At 42.6% G+C, this 24,423-nt stretch overlaps 1 protein-coding gene across 2 annotated transcripts in view; it reads right to left on the reverse strand.

Annotated features, from left to right (window-relative positions):
- Positions 1 to 24,423, reverse strand: part of igsf21a (immunoglobin superfamily, member 21a) — a 265,550-nt gene that overhangs the window by 147,350 nt on the left and 93,777 nt on the right. For both annotated transcript variants that reach the window (XM_014166637.2, XM_014166636.2), the window contains exon 2: positions 8,972 to 9,084. In XM_014166637.2, the coding sequence (XP_014022112.1) occupies positions 8,972 to 9,084 (113 nt within the window). The remainder of the gene's footprint in view (positions 1 to 8,971; positions 9,085 to 24,423) is intronic.

Here is a 24,423-nt window from a genome sequence, read left to right on the forward strand (position 1 = left end):
GGCACTGAGTTTGAAGGTAGGCCTTGAAATAAATCCACAGGTACACCTCCAATTGACTCAAATTATGTCTATTAACCTATCAGAAGCTTCTAAAGCCATGACATCGTTGTCTGGAATTTTCCAAGCTGTTTAGAGGCACAGTCAACTTAGTGTATGAAAACTTCTGACCCGCTGGAATTGTGATTCAGTGAATTATGAGTGAAACAATTTGTCTGTAAACAATTGTTGGAAAAATTACTTGTGTCATGCTCAAAGTAGATGTCCAAACCGACTTGCCAGAACTATAGTTTGTTAACAACTATGGAATCATGTAATAACCAAAAAAGTGTTAAATAAATCTAAATATATTTTAGATTTTAGATTCTTCAAAGTTGCCACCCTTTGCCTTGATGACAGCTTTGCACACTCTTGGCATTCTCTCTACCAGTTTATCTGGAATGCTTTTCCAACAGTCTTGAAGGAGTTCCCACATATGCTGTGCACTTGTTGGCTGCTTTTCCTTCACTCTGCAGTCCAACTCATCCCAAACCATCTCAACTGGGTTGAGGTCAGGTGATTGTGGAGGCCAGGTCATCTGATGCAGCACTCCATCACTCTCCTCTCTCACGTAAAATTGCTCTTACACAGCCTGGAGGTGTGTTGGGTCATTGTCCTGTTGAAAATCAAATGATAGTCTCACTAAGCACAAACTAGATGGGATGGAGTATCGCTGCAGAATGCTGTGATAGCCATGCTTGTTAAGTGTGTCTTGAATTCTAAATAAATCATTGACAGTGTCACCAGCAAAGCACCCCACACCATCACACCTCCTCCTCCGTGCTTCATGGTAGGAACCACACATGCGGACATAATCCATTCACCCACTCTGTGCCTCACAAAGACACGGTGGTTGGACCAAAAATGTCAAATTTGGACTCATCACCACCGGTCTAATGTCCATTGCTCATGTTTCTTGGCCCAAGCAAGTCTCTTCTTCTAATTGGTGTTCTTTAGTTGTGGTTTCTTTGCAGTAATTTGACCATGAAGGCCTGATTCATGCAGTCTCCTCTGAACAGTTAATGTTGAGATGTGTCTGTTACTTGAACTCTGTGAAGCATTTATTTGGGCTGCAATTTCTGATGCTGGTAACTCTAATGAACTTATCCTCTGCAGCAGAGGTAACTCTGGGTCTTCCATTCCTGTGGCGGTCCTCATGAGAGCCAGTTTCATCATAGCGCTTAATATTTCTTGCAACTGCACTTGAAGAAACTTTCAAAGTTCTTGAAATGTTCTGTATTGACTGACCTTCATGTCTTCAAGTAATGATGGACTGTCATTTATTTTTGCTTATTTGAGCTGCTCTTGCTATAATATGGACTTGGTCTTTTACAAAATAGGACTATCTTCTGTATACCACCCCTACCTTGTCACAACACAACTGATTGGCTCAAACTTATTAAGTTAAGTATTAAGAAATTCCACAAGTAAATGTTTAACTAGGCACACCTGTTAACTGAAATGCATTCTAGGTGACTACATCATGAAGCTGGTTGAAAGAATGCCAAGCATGTGCAAAGCTGTCATCAAGGCAAAGGGTGGCTACTTTGAAGAATCTAAAACTTAAAATATTTAGATTTGTTTAACACTTTCTTGGTTACTACATGATACCATGTGTTATTTCATTGTTTTGATGTTTTCACTTTTATTCTATAATGTAGAAAATAGTAAAAATAAAGAAAAACCACTGAATGAGTAGGTGTGTCCAAACTTTTGACTGGTGCTGTATATACTGTACATATATTTATATAGTTTTGGATGAATCCGAATACAATCGAGATACTCCAACTAACTGAGCCATTTTCACAATGACACAATTACACTTGGGGGTTTAAAGCAGCAGGAAGTTGGGCACACAAAAAAACCCACAGGAGTGTGCTGTGTGTACACAGTCAGAGAACTCTTTACTGTGCTCGCAGATTCCTGTTGCCTGGGCAACCCAGTCTCTGAGTTTTTCCAACTCGGATTTGGAATGTGACTCCTCCCTCGTCTCTCCGCAGTCAGGAAACAGGATTACCGGAGAGAGAAACACACCACTTCTGCGTCAAGTATCATATAAGCCATCCTCTCCCTGTTCAAATGTACATGTATCTGGACAGAACCACTTAACTCTGGACTGAATAGTCCAGCCAGCTATAGATTTTGCCCTTAGGCAATGCACTCCTCCACCTCTTGGTGTTGTACTACTGCCAAGTGAAAAGTCATTTGCATACCCATGATCTTGTACTTTTTCAGTGTCAATATCTTTAATGGGATTTGTACAGAAATGTGGGCCACAAGTTAAGTCTGATACACAAACAAAGACAGTGTAAACATAGCAGATATTAGAATAGGATGAGGTGCAGGGGGAGTCTGTGTGGGCAGCAGCAGCAACTCTCTCAGTCTCCTCATCATGCCACGATTGCTTTTATGTTCCAGCTTAGACTGCAGGAATCAGGTCACAGTGTGTTAGGAAACACTTATTTTTTTAATTAATTCTCTAAGGAAACCAAACAGAAGGACTGAAACAATGTATTTTAATAATATATATTTACAGGAAACTTCCATGTTTCCATTTTTGAAAGATGTGTGAGCAGTTAGCTAACATTTATCAACAAAAGGTTGGATAGAGTCATCAGGGGGACGGTTATTGAGGGGGAGGTACAGTATTGATCAGTATAGCACATTTGAATATAAGTTCTCAGAGAATGATGGCTTTGCGTTCCTTTGTTTACTCCTTTGGTAGTTATAGGTTCATTGCTCATGCTCATAGCACTGTATTTAGCAGAGATAAATATTATTCAATGTTCTTCTCATATATCCTACTAATTTATTCTACCTCTCTCAAATAAATGGTTTCTCATTGTCTAATAGTCCCAAGTGAAGCACTCGTGGGAGACTGTAATGCATTACACAGAAGAAAAGCAAAATCAGTGAAAAAGAAAATGGATTCCACACCAAATAAGTGCTACTCCCATTACAGCGCACTGAACTAGTGACAGCAAACATGAAAGTCCTTTCAGTAAGGAAATTCTGAGATAGGCTTACTTTCAATATAGCCTACCACTATTTAGAAGAGCTGCACTTACTGTACACCTCTCCTTGTCTGTCTTTAAATCTCCTCTCTCTCCTTGCAATCTGTACTTGTCAATCAACAGTAATTTCTGCATGAGAGTCCATGTGATCTATTCAAGTGGAACAATAGCATGTGTCTAACCAAATGCGCACGGCAATACACTAGAATTCAACTTAATCAAGACAAGGCTCATATGAATGATATCAATTATTTTCATATAATTTACTTGAACTTAAACATCACAGATGGCTTGCCATGTCTATAATCACACTGTTGAAAGCAAAACAGTATCTTAACAGCATCTTCTCTCTCTCCCCTGTAAGAATTACTATTATTAACTATGAGGGTAAGAATAGAGCTCAAATTGACAAAGAGCATGTTGAAGACCTAACCTGAGTCATTATAACAGGAACAGACAGGTTAAAATGCCTGAACCGTGTGGACCATATGAGTAAGATAGCATTCATTCACACGCATGAGCCTATCAGATAGGTCAGTGGTAAAAGGCCCACGTTTAGAGCACTAGGCTATGCCGGCTATGCTGGCCAGAGAGATGATCCCATAAGAGTGCTGTCAGAGTGGGTGGAGGGATGTGGTAATGAGACGGGACGAGGGAGAGGGGGATAAGGGATATAGAGAGAGAGGTTAACTTAGGGAAGATTAAGCGTAATGCAGAATGGCACTCAACAGGCAGCCAAGCGGAAACCCTGCACTGTCACCGCCAGCACTGCTGAGGTCCCCATAGGGAGAGGGTCATAGGTATCTCTTCATTAGAGTGACATAATCAGAACAAGCACAGCATTAGGTGAGCTGCCATGCGTCTCACTGGGGAGAAGTCTCCACAGGCCTCCGCAGCCAGCATCTTATCCTTCCATGTTCCTACTGCACATGTTAAGAATGGTTTCAGAGCTGATAAATATTCTCTCCTCCACTCTATCTGTAGCCCCATCAGTATGAAATGCTATTACAATGTTGAGGACAGCTTGATGGTATTACATATCCTGAGTGCCGAATCCATGGCCTGACAGAACCCACTGCACAATACATGAATGTGGCTCTCAGTGGAATATAACATACACTCAAGATGCTTTTATGTGTTTGCTTCAGGAGCATTAGTGCTTCGGTCTGACTAATACATTTAAACATCCAATAAATGGGAAAACACTCATGTTGAGTGAGCCCTCTCATGTACTATAGCCCACCTGTTTTTTCTTGACTTTTTTGCTCTTCACTAGTCTACCGCACCAAGACCCCTAGAAATATTTAATTGAAGATTCTTCCGATTCTACTTTTGGATAAAAATTGTATAAATTGCCATTTTGCATTATTGGTATTGTTGAAACAAAAATCTTGGATGTTGGAGTAGTCATTCATTTTCCAATATTTACCTCAAAATTACTTTTAGCCCCAAATGGGGTTTCTTCCAAGTGAGCTGAGCTTTGTGTGATTCAGGGGCTTATATATCCTCTCACAGAGAAATCCCTAACATAAACATTGTGTTGACATACAGTAAGATGCAAATCTGCTCTACCTTCCTGGGAGATATCTGGCATTGTGCTGATCTGAATAGCTTCTTTATAAGGTGCAAATAAACAATAATACATTCCCAAACTATAAAAAGAGGCATGCAGAAAACAGTACAAAAAAAACAAGCACATTGAACTTCCAACAGTGTATGCAGGTTGTCTGACTATGTGATGTTCACAAATATGTTTGTTATCAGGTCCGTGCCAAATGTCAAATGCCACACATAAATTGTGGAAAAAATCAAATTAACAAGTGTTGAATAGTAGTCAGAGCTTTTAACAATGTAATCAAGAAGAGATTCATATTTTATTTCTTTCTACGTACCAAAATACTGCGCAGTAGTACTCTATTAGGCCAGCCTGAAAGCTTCTCAATGGCAATCTTGATTATCTTGAGTGGCTACACTAGGTCTTAGCAATGCTAAGGATGTTGTAAGGTTTCAAGGAGCAGGCTGGCACTGGTGTGCATTACAGAATCCTCAAACAGAATCTGTTAAGATAATGGCACCCTGGTAATGAATGAGGCTAGCTGAGGTCTTTAGTTCATTCAGCTTCTGTCTCGTTGGCCAGACTTTGATTAGATAAGATGATTCCCAAGGTGGGCGTCAACCCCAGTTCCATTTGAACGTGGGGGGAAAATTAGAAGTTGACAGTTTAGTCAAATAAAGACAGAGATTAAAGAAACTTTGGCAGCCGAGTGTGGATAATTTATATATAATGTATTAGCTGTTGCATTGAGTAGTGGGCACAAGAGAGATGAGGCTGGTTTCTCTTTACAACCTCTGCATTTTCCTCACTAACCAATAGTTGATGTGGACAACCTCACTCTCAGTGAGTGGAGTTTGTTTTACACTACAGCTGTAAATCCCAAGACAGTCTGGTTCCTACCTGGCAAAAATGATAGTGAGGACTCCATTAAAAATGATAGTGAGGACTCCATTAAAAATGATCTATTTTTGAGTAAATGTGCATTCTATTAACTTTACTCTTCCAAACCCATTTCCCCAAAGAACAGACATTTTCACTGTGTAAAAAGCATTGCAATGATCAAGAGAAACTAAATTACTTCAAATACTCTGTATTCATATCTGCACCAATTTTAAACATTATTGTAGAAAAGCACTTGAGAGCAAGAAGCTTAAAAGCCCAACAAGGTAAGGACTCCATATAAACTTAACTAAACCCTCAAAATCCTTCCTGATTCAATGACACTTTCAAAGTGCAAAACATTATGTATGATACTGAGGTTGATATGTAAAGTGTATTTTTGTGTCCTGTCTTGAAATGTCAGCATTTGTAAAGATGAACCTAGAGAAAAGGTTTTCTTCCAAGAAGAAAAGGCTATATAAAAGAAACAATCTAACAGTAAATCTCATAATAGAAGTGTCACTGCCTCAGCCATATACAGGGCATTCGGAAAGTATTCAGACCTCTTGACTTAATTTTGTTACAGCCTTATTCAAAAAAAAAATCCCCTCATCAATCTACACACAAGACCCCATAATGACAAAGTAAAAACAAGTGTTTAGACATTTTTGCAACAAAAAAATACTGATATCAAATTTACATAAGTATTCAGACCCTTTACTCAGTACTTTCTTGAAGCACCTTTGGCAGCAATTACAGCCAAGCTACAAGCTTGGAATACCTGTATTTGGGGAGTTTTTCCCATTTTTCTCTGCTGATCCTCTCAAGCTCTGTCAGGTTGGATGGGGAGTGTCGATGCACAGCTATTTTCAGGTCTCTCTAGAGATGTTTGAACGGCTTCTAGTCCGGCTCAAGGACATGACTTAAGGACATTCAGAGACTTGTCCCGAAGCAACTTTCCCTCGATCCTGACTAGTCTCCCAGTCCCTGCCGCTGAAAAACATCTCCACAGCATGATGCTGCAGCCATCATGCTTCACCGGTCCTTCTCCCACGATTGCACAGCTTGGCCGGGCAGCCAGCTCTAGGGAGGGTCTTGGTGGTTCCAAACATCTTAAATTTAAGAGTTATGGAGGCCACTGTGTTCTTGGGGACCTTCAATGCTGCAGACATTTTTTGGTACCCTTCCCCAGAGCTGTGCCTCGACACAATCCTGTCTCGCAGCTCTATGGACAATTCCTTCGACCTGATGGCTTGGTTTTTGCTCTGACATGCACTGTCAACTGTGAGACCTTATATAGACATGTGTGTGTCTTTCCAAATCATGTCCAATCATTTGAATACAATCAAGATGTAGAAAACATCTCAAGGATGATCAATGGAAATAGGATGCACCTGAGCTCAATTTAGAGTCTCATAGCAAAGGGTCTGAATACTTAAGTAAATAAGGTATTTCTGTATTTTATTGTTAATATATTTGCAACAGTTTTCACTTTGTGATTATTGGGTATTTTGTGTAGATTGACTATACATTTTTTTAAATCAATTTTAGGATAATGTTGTAACGTAACAAAATGTGGAAAAAGTCAAGGGGTCTGAATACTTTCCGAATGCACTGTAGTTTGACTCAACAATCAGCGATGTTGAGGCAGTACAGTTAAGTGAACAAAGGTGAATGGGATAGCGTCAAGTCTACTTATCGTAGACATTTTATTTAAACTTGGTCATTGATGCACTTCTATTTAAACAGATTTACATTTAGAACAATGACCCGTCTTTCAAAATGTTGGATGTTCATATTGGAAAATTATGTAAAGGTGAGGAATTAATAATGATATAACAAATAAGGCGTTAAATGGGCAATCTGCAGCAGCTACATCTGTTTTTGGACTTATAAATTAATGAGATGTACCCATTGATTGCAAAATTTGCTAAATATTATCTTGTTTTAGCTAAATGTAGCAAACATTGTATAGCCTAAAAACATGGTTAAAACTATTTTTTTTTAATATAATGGACGGTCAGTCCTTGCATCCATAGCTATGTCTATGAACTTGAGAGTGGTTACATTTATCCAGCACTATCCCTGAGCTTTTTAGCGAAACAGCGGTGTGTCCACATAACATTTCCCCCAGGATTTAGACTTGTTTAGGTAGGTTTATAAGAAGTTCAATAAGGCTTTCTTGTGTCTCGTTCAGCAGTGTGGTCTTCTTATGTTTACCAACGACCAAATGGACGAACACCCTCCCAACAATCTAACATGGGGAAGGTTCGATACTGCTGTGGGGTTGCTTTGCTGCCTCTTGTACTGGGAGCCTTGAATGTGTGCAAAACGTCATGAAATCAGCAGATTATCAAGATTTTTTGGAGTGGAATGTTTAACCCAGTGTCCAAAACTGGGTCTCTGTTGAAGGTGGTGGATCTTCCAGCAGGACAATGACACCAAACACACATCAAAGCCACAAGAAATGGTTCAAGAAAAACCACTGGTATGTTCTGGAGTGGCCAGCAAAGAGTCCAGATCTGAATCACATTCATATCCTATCGCGAGAGCTGAAATCAGCAGTTGGTGGAGGGCACCCCCTCACACGCTGAAGAATTAGAGCAGTTTGCTTCTGAAGACTGTGCAAAATTGCCAGTAGAAATGTGCAACAAACTCATTGATGGCTACAAGAAGCATTTGTTGGGAGTTATCTTGGCTGTGCAACCAAGTACTAGCTACAGGGTGCCAATAATTTTGTCCACGTGATTCTTTATTTTCAAAAATAAAAATTGTAAGCTAAAGTTTACAAAAATAAATGTGGCTTTGCTATGTTGAAAATCCAATAAAATGTATTTTCAGTTCAACTTGTTTACAAGAAATAGGGAATTATTGAAGAAAAGTGCAAGGGTGCAAATATGTATATTTGGCCAAACTGTATCAGCCAGGGTACTGTCTATGACTGCAGAATTCCACAGAAGAAATATAGCATATTTCATATTGCGTACTTGTATAATTCTAACCGGCGCATAATTGGGGAGTTCTGGGTAAATGAAATAATCAGGCCGTGAGCTGACAGCTGTTGCTTCATTGACATCCATCCAAGTGGTTCGGTGTGACCACTTTGGAACACCATTGTTTCAATAGATAAAACCCAGCCTCTGAACTGTAATCATCTGCTATTAATGTCACATTAGCTTCTATTTTATGCAAAATATCCAGGCATAACTGAGAGGAAAATCATATTCCTAACCAAAAGCCAGAGTGACACCCTTCACACCTGGCATGAATTACCTGGCCCTTATTATTTCTTAACATTGGAATTTATCACACTATACCACTAGAGGAAGAGAGGCTAATTGGCATTTGGTCAAGAGTTAAATACCTACATCATATAAAACATATGAAATAAAACTAAAATGGATTAAGTCACACTGATTAGTATTGTAAGGCTGGTGTACATGGCATGCATATACAGTATAGTGTATGAACTTGCAGCTTTACTCACCCTATACCACACAATCTCTCGAAGTCTTCCATCAGTCTTGAAGTTGCACTTCAGGGTGACAGTCTCTCCCACAACAACAGGAGGAAGGGGCTCAATGGTTACTGTCAAATATCCTATAGGGCAGAAGACAGAAATAATGAGTATGGTTTGTAACGTCACTTCATGAATATATACAGTGCCTTCAGAAAGTATTCACAACTCTTCACTTTTTACACATTTTGTTGTGTTAGAGCCTGAATTGAAATGGCCTGCACACAATACCCCATAATGTCAAAGTGGAATTATGTTTTTCTACATTTTTACAAATTAATACAAAATGAAAAGCTGAAATGTCTTGAGTCAATAAGTATTCAACCCCTTTGTTATGGCAATCCTAAATACGTTCAGGAGTAACAATGTACTCAACAAGTCACATAAGTTGCATGGACTCACTCTGTGTGCAAAAATATTGTTTAATATGATTTTTTAATGACTACCCCATCTATGTACCCCACACATACAATTATCTGTAAGGTCCCTCAGTTGAGCAGTGAATTTCAAAAACAGATTCAACCACAAAGACATGGGAGGTTTTCCAAAGCCTCGCAAAGAATGGCATCTATTGGTAGATGGGTAAAAATTCAAAAAGGAGACATTGAATATCCCTTTGAGCATGGTGAAGTTATTAATTACACTTTGGATGGTGTATCAATAGACCCAGTCACTGCAAAGATGCAGGTGTCCTTCCTAACTCTGTTGCCAGAGAGGAAAGAAACTGCGCAGGGATTTCACAATTAGGTTGATGGTACCTTTAAAACAGTTACAAACTGAGGATGGATCAACATCATTGTAGTTACTCCACAATACTAACAGAGGGAAAATAATTACAGAGGGAAAAGAAGGAAGCGTATACAGAATAAAAAATATTCCAAAATATGCATCCTGTTTGCAACTAGGCACTAAAGTAATTCTGCAAAAAATGTGGGAAAGCGATTAACTGCATGTCCTGAATACAATGTGTTACAGTATATTTTGGGAAAATCCAATACAACACATTACTGAGTACTACTCTCCATATTTTTAAGGATAGTGGTAGCTGTATCATGTTATGGGTATGATTGTAATCACTAAGGACTGGGGAGTTTTCAGGATAAAAAATAAACAGAATGGAGCAAAGCACAAGCATAATAATCCTAGAGGAAAACCTGGTTCAGTCTGCTTTCTACCAGACACTGGGAGATGAATTCAGCTTTCAGCAGGTCAATAACCTAAAGCACAAGGCCAAATCTACACTGGAGTTGCTTACCAAGAAGACAGTGAAAGTTCCTGAATGGCTGAGTTAGTTTTGACTTAAATCTACTTGAAAATGTATAGCAAGACCTGAAAATGGTTGTCTAGCAATGATAAAGCTCTTAGAGAGTTACCCAGAAAAACTCACAGGTTTAATCGCTGCCAAAGGTGCTTCTACAAAATAATGACTCAAGGGTGTGAATACTTATGTATTTGCGATATTTCTGAATTTAAGTTTCTATAAATTAGCAACATTTTCTAAAAACACGTTTTCACTTTGCCATTATGGGGTATTGTGTGTAGATTGGTGAGAAAAAAAGACTTCATCCATTTTGAATTCAGGCTGAAATAACAAATGTGGAATAAGGGGTAGGAATACCTTCTGAAGGCTCTGTAATAGGAAGCTTGCTATCAACAATTCAATGTTAGATCCAACTCTGGTCCCTGTTAGTGGAACATCAGCACATGCATTTTGATCCATTTTGATCCATTTTGATCCATTTTGATATGATTGTTTCAAACATGGAAATGTGTCTAGTTTGACGAAATGTTGTATTATTATACTTATAGAGTCTATTTCAGTGGGACTTTCTAAATATTGACTTGATCTGAAATAGATTATATAATGTATGACATGTTTTTTTTTCATTACTATGTATGGGGAATACATTTTCAGGGGATTGCACACTTTATTTAAATTAATTAGAAAAGGGACCAAAAGCAGTGTAAGGTACTGTATACACATGTATTATTTCTGTATTTTAAATAGATTTGGATTACACCACAGTAAACATCCAAATCCAATATCTCTTATTTCTGATTGAATGCCCAACATGATTTATTCAAAGTTTTCTCAAATTGTTGAGGTCCCAATAGATAAAAACAGTGACAAATACATGGATTCAAAACCAATTTGAACAAAATAAAATCAGTCTGTGCAAAGCTCCGCATGTTTTGTATGTTGTTTCAGCGACTCTCTCCCCTCCAATTTCGCTTATGTTATGATAACTAGAGAAGAAATAGCTAAAGTGAAACAAATGTCACTGAAACAACATAAACCTTGCTCAGCTATACTTTGAACATTCTTATATATAACAGCTTTATCTGTGTAAAATTAGAAAAAAACATAGATCAGGCTGTTTGACATTGGATTAACTTCCTCTCTCAAGCAGCACCAACTTGCACATACAGTGCCTTCAGAAAGCATTCATACCCATTTACTTATTCCACATGTTGTTTTGTTACAGCCAGAATAAAAAAATGTATTCAATATTTTTTTGTATCATCTATGTACACACAATACCCCATAATGACAAAGTAAAACATGTTTTAACAGCAAGTGACATGACTGTAAATGTCGGTGTTCCTCAAGGTTCAGTTTTAGGACCAATATTGTTTTCACTATATATTTTACCTCTTGGTGATGTCATTCGGAAATATAATGTTAACTTTCACTGCTATGCAGATGACACACAGCTGTACATTTTGATGAAACATGGTGAAGCCCCAAAATTGCCCTCGCTGGAAGCCTGTGTTTCAGACATAAGGAAGTGGATGGCTGCAAATGTTCTACTTTTAAACTCGGACAAAACAGAGATGCTTGTTCTAGGTCCCAAGAAACAAAGAGATCTTCTGTTGAATCTGACAATTAATCTTGATGGTTGTACAGTCGCCTCAAATAAAACTGTGTAGGACCTCGGTGTTACTCTGGACCCTGATCTATTTTTTGACGAACATATCAAGACAGCTTTTTTCCATCTACGTAACAATGCAAAAATCTGACACTTTCTGTCCAAAAATGATGCAGGAAAACATATCCATTCTTTTGTGACTTCTAGGTTAGACTAATGCAATGCTCTACTTTCCCGCTACCCAGATACAGCACTAAATAAACTTTAGTTAGTGCTAAACACGGCTGCTAGAATCTTGACTTGAACCAAAACATTTGATCATATCATACTCCTCAACTCCTCTCTACACTGGCTTCCTGTGAAGGCAAGGGCTGATTTCAAGGTTTTACTGCTTTCCTACAAAGCATTACATGGGCTTGCTGCTACCTATCTTTCCGATTTGGTCCTGCCGTACATACCTACACGTACGCTACGGTCACAAGACGCAGGCCTCCTAACTGTCCCTAGAATCTCTAAGCAAACAGCTGGAGGCAGGGCTTTCTCCTATAGAGCTCCGTTTTTATGGAATGGTCTGCCTACCCATGTGAGAGACGCAGACTCTGTCTCAACTTTTAAGTCTTTATTGAAGACTCATCTCTTCAGTAGGTCCTATGATTGAGTGTAGTCTGGCCCAGTAGGGTGAAGGTGAACGGAAAAGCACTGGAGCAACGAACCGCCCTTGCTGTCTCTGCCTGGCCGGTTCCCCTCTCACCACTGGGATTCTCTGCCTCCAACCCTATTACGGGGGCTGAGTCACTGGCTGACTGGTGCTCTTCCATGCCGTCCCTAGGAGGCGTGCGTCACTTGAGTGGGTTGAGTCACTGACGTGATCTTCCTGTCTGGGTTGGCACCCCCCCTTGGGTTGTGCCGTGGTAGAGATCTTTGTGGGCTATACTCGGCCTTGTCTCAGGATGGTAAGTTGGTGGTTGAAGATACCTCTAGTGGTGTGGGGGCTGTGCTTTGGCAAAGTGGGTGGGGTTATATTCTGCCTGTTTGGCCCTGTCCGGGGGTATCGTTGGACGGGGCCACAGTGTCTCCCGACCCCTCCTGTCTCAGTCTCCAGTATTTATGCTGCAGTAGTTTATGTGTCGGGGGGCTAGGGTCAGTCTGTTATATCTGGAGTACTTCTCCTGTCTTATCCTGTGTCCTGTGTGAATTTAAGTATTCTCTCTCTAATTCTTTCTTTCTTTCTCTCTCTTGGAGGACATGAGCCCTAGGACCATGCCTCAGGACTACCTGGCCTGATGACTCCTTGCTGTCTCCCATCCACCTGGCCGTGCTGCTGCTCCAGTTTCAACTGTTCAGCCTGTGGCTATGGAACCCTGACCTGTTCACCGGACGTCCTACCAGTCCCAGACCTGCTGTTTTCAACTCTCTAGAGACAGCAGAGATACTCTGAATGATCGGCTATGAAAAGCCAACTGACATTTACTCCTGAGGTGTTGACCTGTTGCACCCTCGACAACCACAGTGATCATTATTATTTGACCCTCCCTGCTGGTCATCTATGAACATTTGAACATCTTGGCCATGTTCTGATATAATCTCCACCCGGCACAGCCAGAAAAGGACTGGCCACCCCTCATAGCCTGGTTCCTCTCGAGGTTTCTTCCTAGGTTCTGGCATTTCTAGGGAGTTTTTCCAAGCCACCTTGCTTCTACACCTGCATTGCTTGCTATTTGGCATTTTAGGCTGGGTTTCTGTATAGCACTTTGAGATATCAGCTGATGTAAGAAGGGCTTCATAAATACATTTGATTTGATTTAATGAGTGATGCCAATGCACTTGTGTAGAAAACCCTAATCTCAGTTTTCAAACGTCTCTAGCAGTATGTTTGCTATGGAAAGCCAACTGCTTAATGTATGTTAGAAAACTATTTAAAAGGATCCAAACTTGTATGCAATTAAACGTGATAAGTCTGACATGCTGTAATATAATTCTACACACATTAATTGTGATAGTGTGTTGCTTGTCATAGTCAACAGGCCCTTAAAGTGACAGGCCCTTAAAGTGACAGGCCCTTAAAGTGACAGGCCCTTAAAGTGACGCCCTTAAAGCTCCACAGCTTGAGGAAAGACTAAGGTCTCAACTTTTTAAAGCACCTCCATACAATGATACAGAATCTTACTTTAATCATCAGACTTGAGAAATCCTCTCTGTGGCGTTGATTTGAATGGATAAGCCCTGCTGAAGACTACAGGTCATTAACACGAGCTGATGCTCTTCGAGCAAATCCCAACCACTTAGTACCGACGCTCCACATTGCTCTCTAAGACATAAGGAGCCCAGCCACGGCTCGTACAGTACTGGCATCCCTCCCTGTGAGTTCTCTTTAAATGGATGCAACTCTCACATGTTGAAGGGAAATAAAAAATGTAACCATGGAAATGTCAACTGAGTCAGTGGGATGCAATGTCACTCACCAGGGGAAAGAGTCTATCATGCCTCGTCTAAATGGCAAATGTCACAGTAGAGGCTGTGGAAACTTATCACTGTATGAATAATGCAGTTCCACATACAGTGCCTTCAGAAAGTATTCATACCCCTTGACTTATTCCACATTTTGTTGTGTTACAGCCAGAATCAAAAATGTATTAAATAGATTTTTTTTGCATCCATATACACACAATACCCCATAATGACAAAGTGAAACACGTTTTACAAAAATATCTAATTTACGTAAGTATTCACGCCCCTTGCAATGACACTCCAAATTGAGCTCAGGTCCATCCAATTTCCCTTGATCATTCTTGAGATGTCACTACAACTTGATGTCATTACAACCAATTCAATTGTTTGGACATTATTTAGAAAGAAATACACCTGTCTACAGAAGGTCCTACAGTTGACAGTGCATGTCAGAGCAGAACCTATACCATGAAGTCCAAGGAACTGTCCATAGATCTCCAAGATAGAATTGTAATGAGGCATACTGTATATCTGGGGAAGGGTATAAAACAATTCTTAGAGTTTTGAAAGTTTCCAAAAGTGCTGTGGTCTCCAGCATTGGGAATTAAAAACATATGGAACTACCTAGACTTTGCCTAGAGCTGGCCATCCGACCAAACAGAGCAACCGGGCAAGAAGGACCTTGATCAGGGAGGTGACCAAGAAACCAATGACCACTCTGACAGAACTACAGTTCCTTGGCAGAGATGGGAGAACCTGCCAGAAGGAGAATAGTCTCTACAGCACTTCACCAATCTGGGATTTATGGGAGAGGGGCCAGACAGAAGCCACTCCTGAGAAAAAGGCACATGACAGCACGCCAGGAGTTCGCAAAAAGGCACGTGAATGATTCTGAGAGCATAAGGCAAAAGATTCTGTGGTCTGATGAGACAAACATTTTACACTTTGGCCTGAATTCAGAACACTATATCTGGATAAAACCAGGCTCAGTTCATCACCCGTCTAACACCATCCCTACCGTGAAGCACTGTCGTGACAACATCATGCTATGGGGATGCTTTTCAGCAGCAGGGACGGGGCGGCTGGTAAGGATAGATGGAACAATGAATGGAGCCAAATACAGGAAAATCCTTGATGAGAACCTGCTTCAGAGTGCAAATTACCTTAAACTGGGGCAAATATTTACGTTTCAACAGGACAATGACCCCAAGCATACAGCCAAAGCAACACTGGAATAGCTTCAGAACAAGAATGTGAATGTCCTTGAGTGGCCCAGCAAAAGCCAAGACTTGAATCCCATTAAACATCTGTGAAAAGACTTGAAGATTGCTGTTCATCGATGCTCCCCGTTGAACTTAACACAGCTTAAGAAAATCTGCAAGGAAGAATGGGAGAAAATCCCCAAATCCATATGTACAAAGCTGATACAGATATATCCAAATCAAATCAATCCTGTATTTGTCACATGTGCAGAATACAGCATGTGTAGACCTTACAGTGAAATGCTTACTTACAAACGCAACAATGCAGTTTTAAGAAGAAAAAAAAACATTTTAAGAAAGTATTTTGTAAAATAAACTGAAGTAAAAAATAAGTCAATAAAATAAAAAATAATACAAATAAAAAATAATTAACGAGCAACAATAAAATAACAGTAGTGAGGCTATACACAGGGAGTGGCAGTACAGAGTCAATGTGCAGGGGCACCGGTGAGTTGAGGTAATTGAGGTAATATGTACATGTAGGTAGAGGTAAAGTGACTATTCATGGATAATAAACAGAGAGTAGCAGCAGCATAAAAATGGGGTTGGGGGAAATGCAAATAGTCCGGGAAGCGATTTCATTAGCTGTTCAGGAGTCTTATGGCTTGGGGGTAGAAGCTGTTAAGAAGCCTTTTGTACCTAGACTTGGTGCTTCGGTACAGCTTGCCGTGAGGTAGTAGAGAGAACAGTCTATGACTAGGGTGGCTGGAGTCTGGCAATTTTTTGGGCCTTCCTCTGACACCGCCTGGTATAGAAGTCCTAGATGGCAGGAAGCTTGGCCCCAGTGATGTACCCTCTGTAGTGCCTTGCGGTCGGAGGCTGAGCAGTTGCCATACCAGGCAGTGAAGCAACCAGTCAGGATACTCTCCATGGTGCAGCTGTAGAACGTTTTGAGGGTCTAAGGACCCATGCCAAATCTTTTCAGTCTCCTTAGTGGGAATAGGCATGGTCATGCCCTCTTCACGACTGTCTTGGTGTGTTTGGATCATGATAGTTTGTTGGTGATGTGGACATCAAGGAACTTGAAACTCTCAACCTGCTCCACTACAGCCTCATCGATGAGAATGGGGGCATGCTCGGTCCTCCTTTTCCTGTAGTCCACAATCATCTCCTTTGTCTTGATCACGTTGAGGGAGAGGTTGTTATCCTGGAACCACACCACCAGGTCTCTGACCCCCTCCATACAGGCTGTCTCATTGTTGTCGGTGATCAGGCCTACCACTGTTGTGTCATCTGCAAACTTCATGATGATTTTGGAGTTGTGCCTGGCCATGCAGTCATGGGTGAACAGGGAGTACAGGAGGGGACTGAGCATGCACCCCTGAGGGGACCCCATGTTGAGGATCAGCGTGGCAGACGTGTTGTTACCTACCCTTACCACCTGGGGGAGGCCCGTCAGGAAGTCCAGGATCCAATTGCAGAGGGAAGTGTTTAGTCCCAGGGTCCTTAGCTTAGTGATGAGCTATGACTATGATGTTGAACGCTCAGCTGTAGTCAATGAATAGCATTCTCACATAGGTGCTCCTTTTGTCCAGGTGGGAAAGGGCAGTGTGGAGTGTAATAGAGATTGCATCATCTGTGGATCTGTTGGGGCGGTATGCAAATTGGAGTGGGTCTAGGGTTTCTGGGATAATGGTGTTGATGGGAGTCATGACTGGCCTTTCAAAGCACTTCATGGCTACAGATGTGAGTGCTACGGATCGGTAGTCATTTAGGCAGGTGTCACGGTAGTCGAAGAGATTAGACCAAGGCGCAGCGGGTTGCGTGCTCATCATTATTTAATTATAAGTGAACACAAATACAATAAACAAGAAACGACAGTACGACAGTTTTGCAGGCTACATTACATTTACATTTAAGTCATTTAGCAGACGCTCTTATCCAGAGCGACTTACAAATTGGTGCATTCACCTTATAATATCCAGTGGAACAACCACTTTACAATAGTGCATCTAAATCTTTAAGGGGGGGTTAGAAGGATTACTTTATCCTATCCCAGGTATTCCTTAAAGAGGTGGGGTTTCAGGTGACTCCGGAAGGTGGTGATTGACTCCGCTGTCCTGGCGTCGTGAGGGAGCTTGTTCCACCATTGGGGTGCCAGAGCAGCGAACAGTTTTGACTGGGCTGAGCGGGAACTGTGCTTCCTCAGAGGTAGGGAGGCGAGCAGGCCAGAGGTGGATGAACGCAGTGCCCTTGTTTGGGTGTAGGGCCTGATCAGAGCCTGAAGGTACGGAGGTGCCGTTCCCCTCACAGCTCCATAGGCAAGCACCATGGTCTTGTAGCGGATGCGAGCTTCGACTGGAAGCCAGTGGAGAGAGCGGAGGAGCGGGGTGACATGAGAGAACTTGGGAAGGTTGAACACCAGACGGGCTGCGGCGTTCTGGATGAGTTGTAGGGGTTTAATGGCACAGGCAGGGAGCCCAGCCAACAACGAGTTGCAGTAATCCAGACGGGAGATGACAAGTGCCTGGATTAGGACCTGCGCCGCTTCCTGTGTGAGGCAGGGTCGTACTCTGCGAATGTTGTAGAGCATGAACCTACAGGATCGGGTCACCGCCTTGATGTTAGTGGAGAACGACAGGGTGTTGTCCAGGGTCACGCCGAGGCTCTTAGCACTCTGGGAGGAGGACACAAGGGAGTTGTCAACCGTGATGGCGAGATCATGGAACGGGCAGTCCTTCCCCGGGAGGAAGAGCAGCTCCGTCTTGCCGAGGTTCAGCTTGAGGTGGTGATCCGTCATCCACACTGATATGTCTGCCAGACATGCAGAGATGCGATTCGCCACCTGGTTGTCAGAAGGGGGAAAGGAGAAGATTAATTGTGTGTCATCTGCATAGCAATGATATGAGAGACCATGTGAGGATATGACAGAGCCAAGTGACTTGGTGTATAGCGAGAATAGGAGAGGGCCTAGAACAGAGCCCTGGGGGACACCAGTGGTGAGAGCACGTGGTGCGGAGACAGATTCTCGCCACACCACCTGGTAGGAGCGACCTGTCAGGTAGGACGCAATCCAAGCGTGGGCCGCGCCAGAGATGCCCAGCTCGGAGAGGGTGGAGAGGAGGATCTGATGGTTCACAGTATCAAAGGCAGCAGATAGGTCTAGAAGGATGAGAGCAGAGGAGAGAGAGTTAGCTTTAGCAGTGCGGAGAGCCTCCGTGACACAGAGAAGAGCAGTCTCAGTTGAATGCCCAGTCTTGAAACCTGACTGATTAGGATCAAGAAGGTCATTCTGAGAGAGATAGCAAGAGAGCTGGCCAAGGACGGCACGTTCAAGAGTTTTGGAGAGAAAGGAAAGAAGGGATACTGGTCTGTAGTTGTTGACATCGGAGGGATCGAGTGTAGGTTTTTTCAGAAGGGGTGCAACTCTCGCTCTCTTGAAGACGGAAGGGACGTAGCCAGCGGTCAAGGATGAGTTGATGAGCGAGGTGAGGTAGGGGAGAAGGTCTCCGGAAATGGTCTGGAGAAGAGAGGAGGGGATAGGGTCAAGTGGGCAGGTTGTTGGGCGGCCGGCCGTCACAAGACGCGAGATTTCATCTGGAGAGAGAGGGGAGAAAGAGGTCAAAGCACAGGGTAGGGCAGTGTGAGCAGGACCAGCGGTGTCGTTTGACTTAGCAAACGAGGATCGGATGTCGTCAACCCTTCTTTTCAAAATGGTTGACGAAGTCATCCGCAGAGAGGGAGGAGGGGGGGTTGGGGGGGAGGAGGACTAACAGCAGTGCAAACACAACCTAGAATACAAAAACAAGAACATAAACCAAAAACCCCGGAACACATAAATACAACACCCCTCTAAGTACACACACACCCCGAACCATATAAAACAAATACCCCTCTACCTAAATACCTAGCCCAAACCACATGAAACAAACACCCCCTGCCTCGTCCTGACCAAACTGAAATAACAAATAACCCCTTATACTGGTCAGCTCCAGACTGTAGGCTGACTCTGGGAGCTCCAGACTGTAGGCAGACTCACTCGGTTCCGGACTGTAGGCAGACTCACTCGGTTCCGGACTGTAGGCCGACTCACTCGGTTCCGGACTGTAGGCCGACTCACTCGGTTCCGGACTGTAGGCCGACTCACTCGGTCCCGGACTGTAGGCCGACTCACTCGGTCCCGGACTGTAGGCCGACTCACTCGGTCCCGGACTGCAGGCCGTCTCACTCGGTCCCGGACTGTAGGCCGTCTCACTCGGTCCTGGACTGCACACTATCGTCGAACACTCTGGACGGGGTACTGTCGCCGGATACTCTGGACGGGGTACTGTCGCCGGATACTCTGGACGGGGTACTGTCGCCGGATACTCTGGACGGGGCACTGTCGTCGGATACTCTGGACGGGGCACTGTCGTCGGATACTCTGGACGGGGCACTGTCGTCGAACACTCTGGACGGGGTACTGTCGCCGGATACTCTGGACGGGGCACTGTCGTCGAACACTCTGGACGGGGTACTGTCGCCGGATACTCTGGACGGGGCACTGTCGTCAGACACTCTGGACGGGGCACCGTCTTCAGAAGCTCGAGACTGGGCTGACGCACTTGAAGCCTGATGCGTGGGGCTAGTAGTGGAGGTACCAGCCTGGAGACACGCACCTCAGGGCTAGTGCGGGGAGCGGGAATAGGACATACTGGACTGGGCTGATGCACTGGAAGCCTAGTGCGTGGTGCTGGTACTGGAGGTATCAGACTCGAGACACGCACTTCAAGGCTAGTACGACGAGCAGGAAACACTGGACCGTGGAGGCGCACTGGCGGTCTCGAGTGCAGAACTAGCACCACTCGTACGGGCTGGGTGCCCACTTCCCCCTGGCAAATGCGGGGCGCTGGCACTGCGCACACCGGCCTGAAAATACCTGGCCTCGCCACAGTACGCACCACCCCTAAGCACGGGACCTATCCAGTCATATGTCGCCTAAAAAAGGCACGGGGGTTTGGCTTGGGGCTCAATCCTCGCCCAGCCAAACTACCAGTGTGCCCCCCCCAAAATATTATTGGGGCTGCCTCTCGGGCTCCCTTAACTCCTCCATAGCCCTGGAAATGCTCATCCTCATCTCCGCCCATGTCCATCCTTCTTCCTCCTGCTCCTTACCCCGCTGCTTGGTCCGTGGTTGGTGGGTAGTTCTGTCACGGTAGTCGAAGAGATTAGACCAAGGCGCAGCGGGTTGCGTGCTCATCATTATTTATTTATAAGTGAACACGAAAAACAATAAACAAGGAACGACAGTTTTGCAGGCTAAACTAACAGCAGTGCAAAGACAACCTAGAATACAAAAACAAGAACATAAACCAAAAACCCCGGAACACATAAATACAACACCCCTCTAAGTACACACACACCCCGAACCATATAAAACAAATACCCCTCTACCTAAATACCTAGCCCAAACCACATGAAACAAACACCCCCTGCCACGTCCTGACCAAACTAGAATAACAAATAACCCCTTATACTGGTCAGGATGTGACAGCAGGTGACCTTAGTGTTCTTGGGCACAGCGACTATGGTGGTCTGCTTGAAACATGTTGGTATGACAGACTCATATTCATGTCACCAAATAATTGATTAAAACTCTGTTTTGCAATGGTCTACTGTAGCCTTAACAGCACTCTGTAGGGTAGAATCATGCTGTAGCCGGATGACAGCAAGCTTCAGTCCTCCTCTTGGTACTTTTACTTCAATACAAAACCTAGGAGGCTCTTGGTTCTCACCCTCTTCCATAGACTTACACAGTAATTATGACAACTTCCGGAGGACGTCATCCAACCTGTCAGAGCTCATGCAGCATGAACTGACATGGTGTCCACCCAATCAAATGTTCTGAAAATAAATCTAGTACTGAAAGCATAAGCTACAGCTAGCTAGCACTGCAGTGCATAAAATGTAAGTAGTTGACTCAAAGAGAGAGACAATAGTTGACCAGTTTTCAACAAATGAATTTCTTAAAAAATGAAGGAGAAGCAAGAGAGAGAGAAAGAGAGATTTGGTCATTTATTTTCACTTTCAGTTTCACTTACTTAGCCAGCAAATGCAGCTGTCTAGTTTAGCCTACTCAAACACCCGGCTCACATAGAGGGATGCTATGTTAGCCTCAAATTTTGCTCTCAACCTGTGTGCATCTACGTTGTAAACTTTCATTCATAGGCTAGGTTGTAGAAACCTCATGATGGGTATAGGTACAATTTGAGTATTATGTAGCCTAAACCTGTCAATGTTACATTGAACTGGGTGAATGAAATATGAATGACAGTCATCCAATATGCTGTAATAGAAATAAGGCCATGCTCATTATTTTTTTTTTATGTACGCCCTCATCATAAATGGCACTGACCGCCACTGGTACTCAGTAAAGTCTTGTTTTTGCCCCAAATATATAACATGTTGTATTCAGGACATTAAGATAATTTCTTTGCCACATAATTTGAAGTTTTACTTTAGTGCCTTACTGCAAACAGAATGTATGTTTTGTATTGTTTATATTCTGTAGAGGCTTCCTTCTTTTCACTCTGTCATTAATGTTAGTATTCTGGCGTAACTACAATGTTGTTGATCCTTCCTCAGGTGTCTACTATCACAGTCATTAAGCTCTGTGACGGTTTTAAAATCACCATTGGCCTCTTGCTGAAATCCCTGAGCAGTTTCCTTCCTCTTCGGAAACAGAGTTAGGAATGACGTCTGTATCTTTGTTGTGACTGGGTGTATTGATACACCATCCAGTGTAATTAATAACTTCACCATGGTCAAAGGGATATTCAATGTCAGTTTTTTTTACCCATCTACCAATAGGTGTCCTTCTCTGTGAGGCATTGGTAAACCTCCCTTGTTTTTGTGGTTGAATCTGTGTTTGAAAATTCACTGCTCGACTGAGGGATCTTACAGATAATTGTATTTGTGGGGTACAGAGATGAGGTAGTCATAAAAAAAATAATGTTATAAACTATTACTGCACACAGAGTCAGTCCATTTAACTTATTATGTGACTTGTTAAGCAAATGTTTACTCCTGAACTTATTTAGGCTTGCCATAACAAAGGGGTTGAATACTTATTGACTCAAGACATTTCAGCTTTTCACTTTTAAATAAGTTATTGTATGTAGGGGTATTGTGTGTAGGCCAGTGACACAAGCTCAATGTAATCCATTTTAAATTCAGGCTGTAACACAATGAAACATGGAAAAAGTCAAGGTGTGTGAATACTTTCTGATGGCACTGTAGTTAGTGATCATGAGGATGGTTCAACAAAATTGTAGCGACTCCACAATAATGACCTCAATGAAAGAGTGAAAAGAAGAATACAACTTAGCTGAAAAAGAAACACAGCAAAGGTATAGACTTTTTGGCCTAAAGGCAAAGCTTTAGGTTTGGTGGAAATCCAACACAACACATCACTTAGTAACTGCCTCCTTATTTTCAAGCACGGTGGTGACTGTATCGTGCTAAGGGTATGCTTGACATCAGCAAAGACTGAGGAATTTTTCAGGATAAAAAGAAAGGAGATGAAGCCATAGCCATGAGAAGTAGGGGTGCTGAGGGTGCAGTAGCACCCCACTAATAAATAGAAATTTATCAGGGGGTGCTACGTCGACAAAAATCTCCTCAGCACCCCCTGGAGTTACACTTCTTTCAGCAAAAAACAGCAGTTGCTATGGGATATGGAATGAAAACACTGGACACTGGCGAATTGGAAAAAACATTGCCTGGTCTGATTAATCCCGGTGCCTGCTGTTTCACGCTGATGGGAGGACTAGAGTTTTTGAGAAAACCACGAGTACATGTATCCATCATGCCGCATATCAACATTGTAGGCTGGTGATGTGAGGGTGTGGGTGTGTTTACATGGCACATATTGGGCCCCTTGATAAAAGTGGAGCAACGTTTGAATGCCACAGGATATCTGAACATCATTGCCAATCAGGTGCATCCCTTCATGGCAGCAGTGTAACCATCTGCAAATTGATTTTTTCAGCAGAATAATGCCCCATGCCACAAGGCTAGGATGGTTCCATGAACATGGCAGTGAATTCAGCTTACTACAGTGGCCTGCCAAGTCACCAGATCTCAATCCAATTGAGCATCAGTGGGATGAGATGAAACAAGCTATTCGGAGTAGAGGTCCAGTACCAGCCAACTTGACACAACTCTGTGGGAAATATTGGAGTAAACATGTGCCAGCATCCCTGTGGAACACTTTCGACACCTTGTAGAGTCCAGGCTCCGATGAATTGAGGATGTACTGAGGGCAAAAGGGGTTGCAGCTCAATATTTGAAAGGTGTTCCTAATGGTTTGTGCACTCAGTGTATACCAGTTTTGGCACAGGTATAGCCAACTATTTTTATTATTTTTTTATTTCACCTTTATTTAACCAGGTAGGCTAGTCGAGAACAAGTTCTCATTTACAACTGCGACCTGGCCAAGAAAAAGCAAAGCAGTGTGACACAGACAGCAACACAGAGTTACACATGGAATAACATGGAATAAACAATAAACAAGCCAATAACACAATAAACAAGTCAATGACACAGTAGAAAAAAAAGTCTATATACAATGTGTGCAAAAGGCATGATAATAGGTAATAAATAGGCCATAGTAGCGAAGAATTACAATTTAGCAGATGAACACTGGAGTGATAAATGAGCAGATGATGATGTGCAAGTAGAGTTACTGTGCAAAAGAGCAGAAAAGTAAATAAAAACAGTTTGGGGATGAGGTAGGTAGATTGGGTGGGCTATTTACAGATGGACTATGTACAGCTGCAGCGATCGGTTAGCTGCTCACATAGCAGATGTTTAAAGTTGGTGAGAGAAATATAAGTCTTCAGCTTCAGCTATTTTTGCAATT

The sequence above is a fragment of the Salmo salar genome, chromosome ssa22 (assembly GCF_905237065.1).
Source record: "Salmo salar chromosome ssa22, Ssal_v3.1, whole genome shotgun sequence".
NCBI classification, from domain to species: Eukaryota; Metazoa; Chordata; class Actinopteri; order Salmoniformes; family Salmonidae; genus Salmo; species Salmo salar.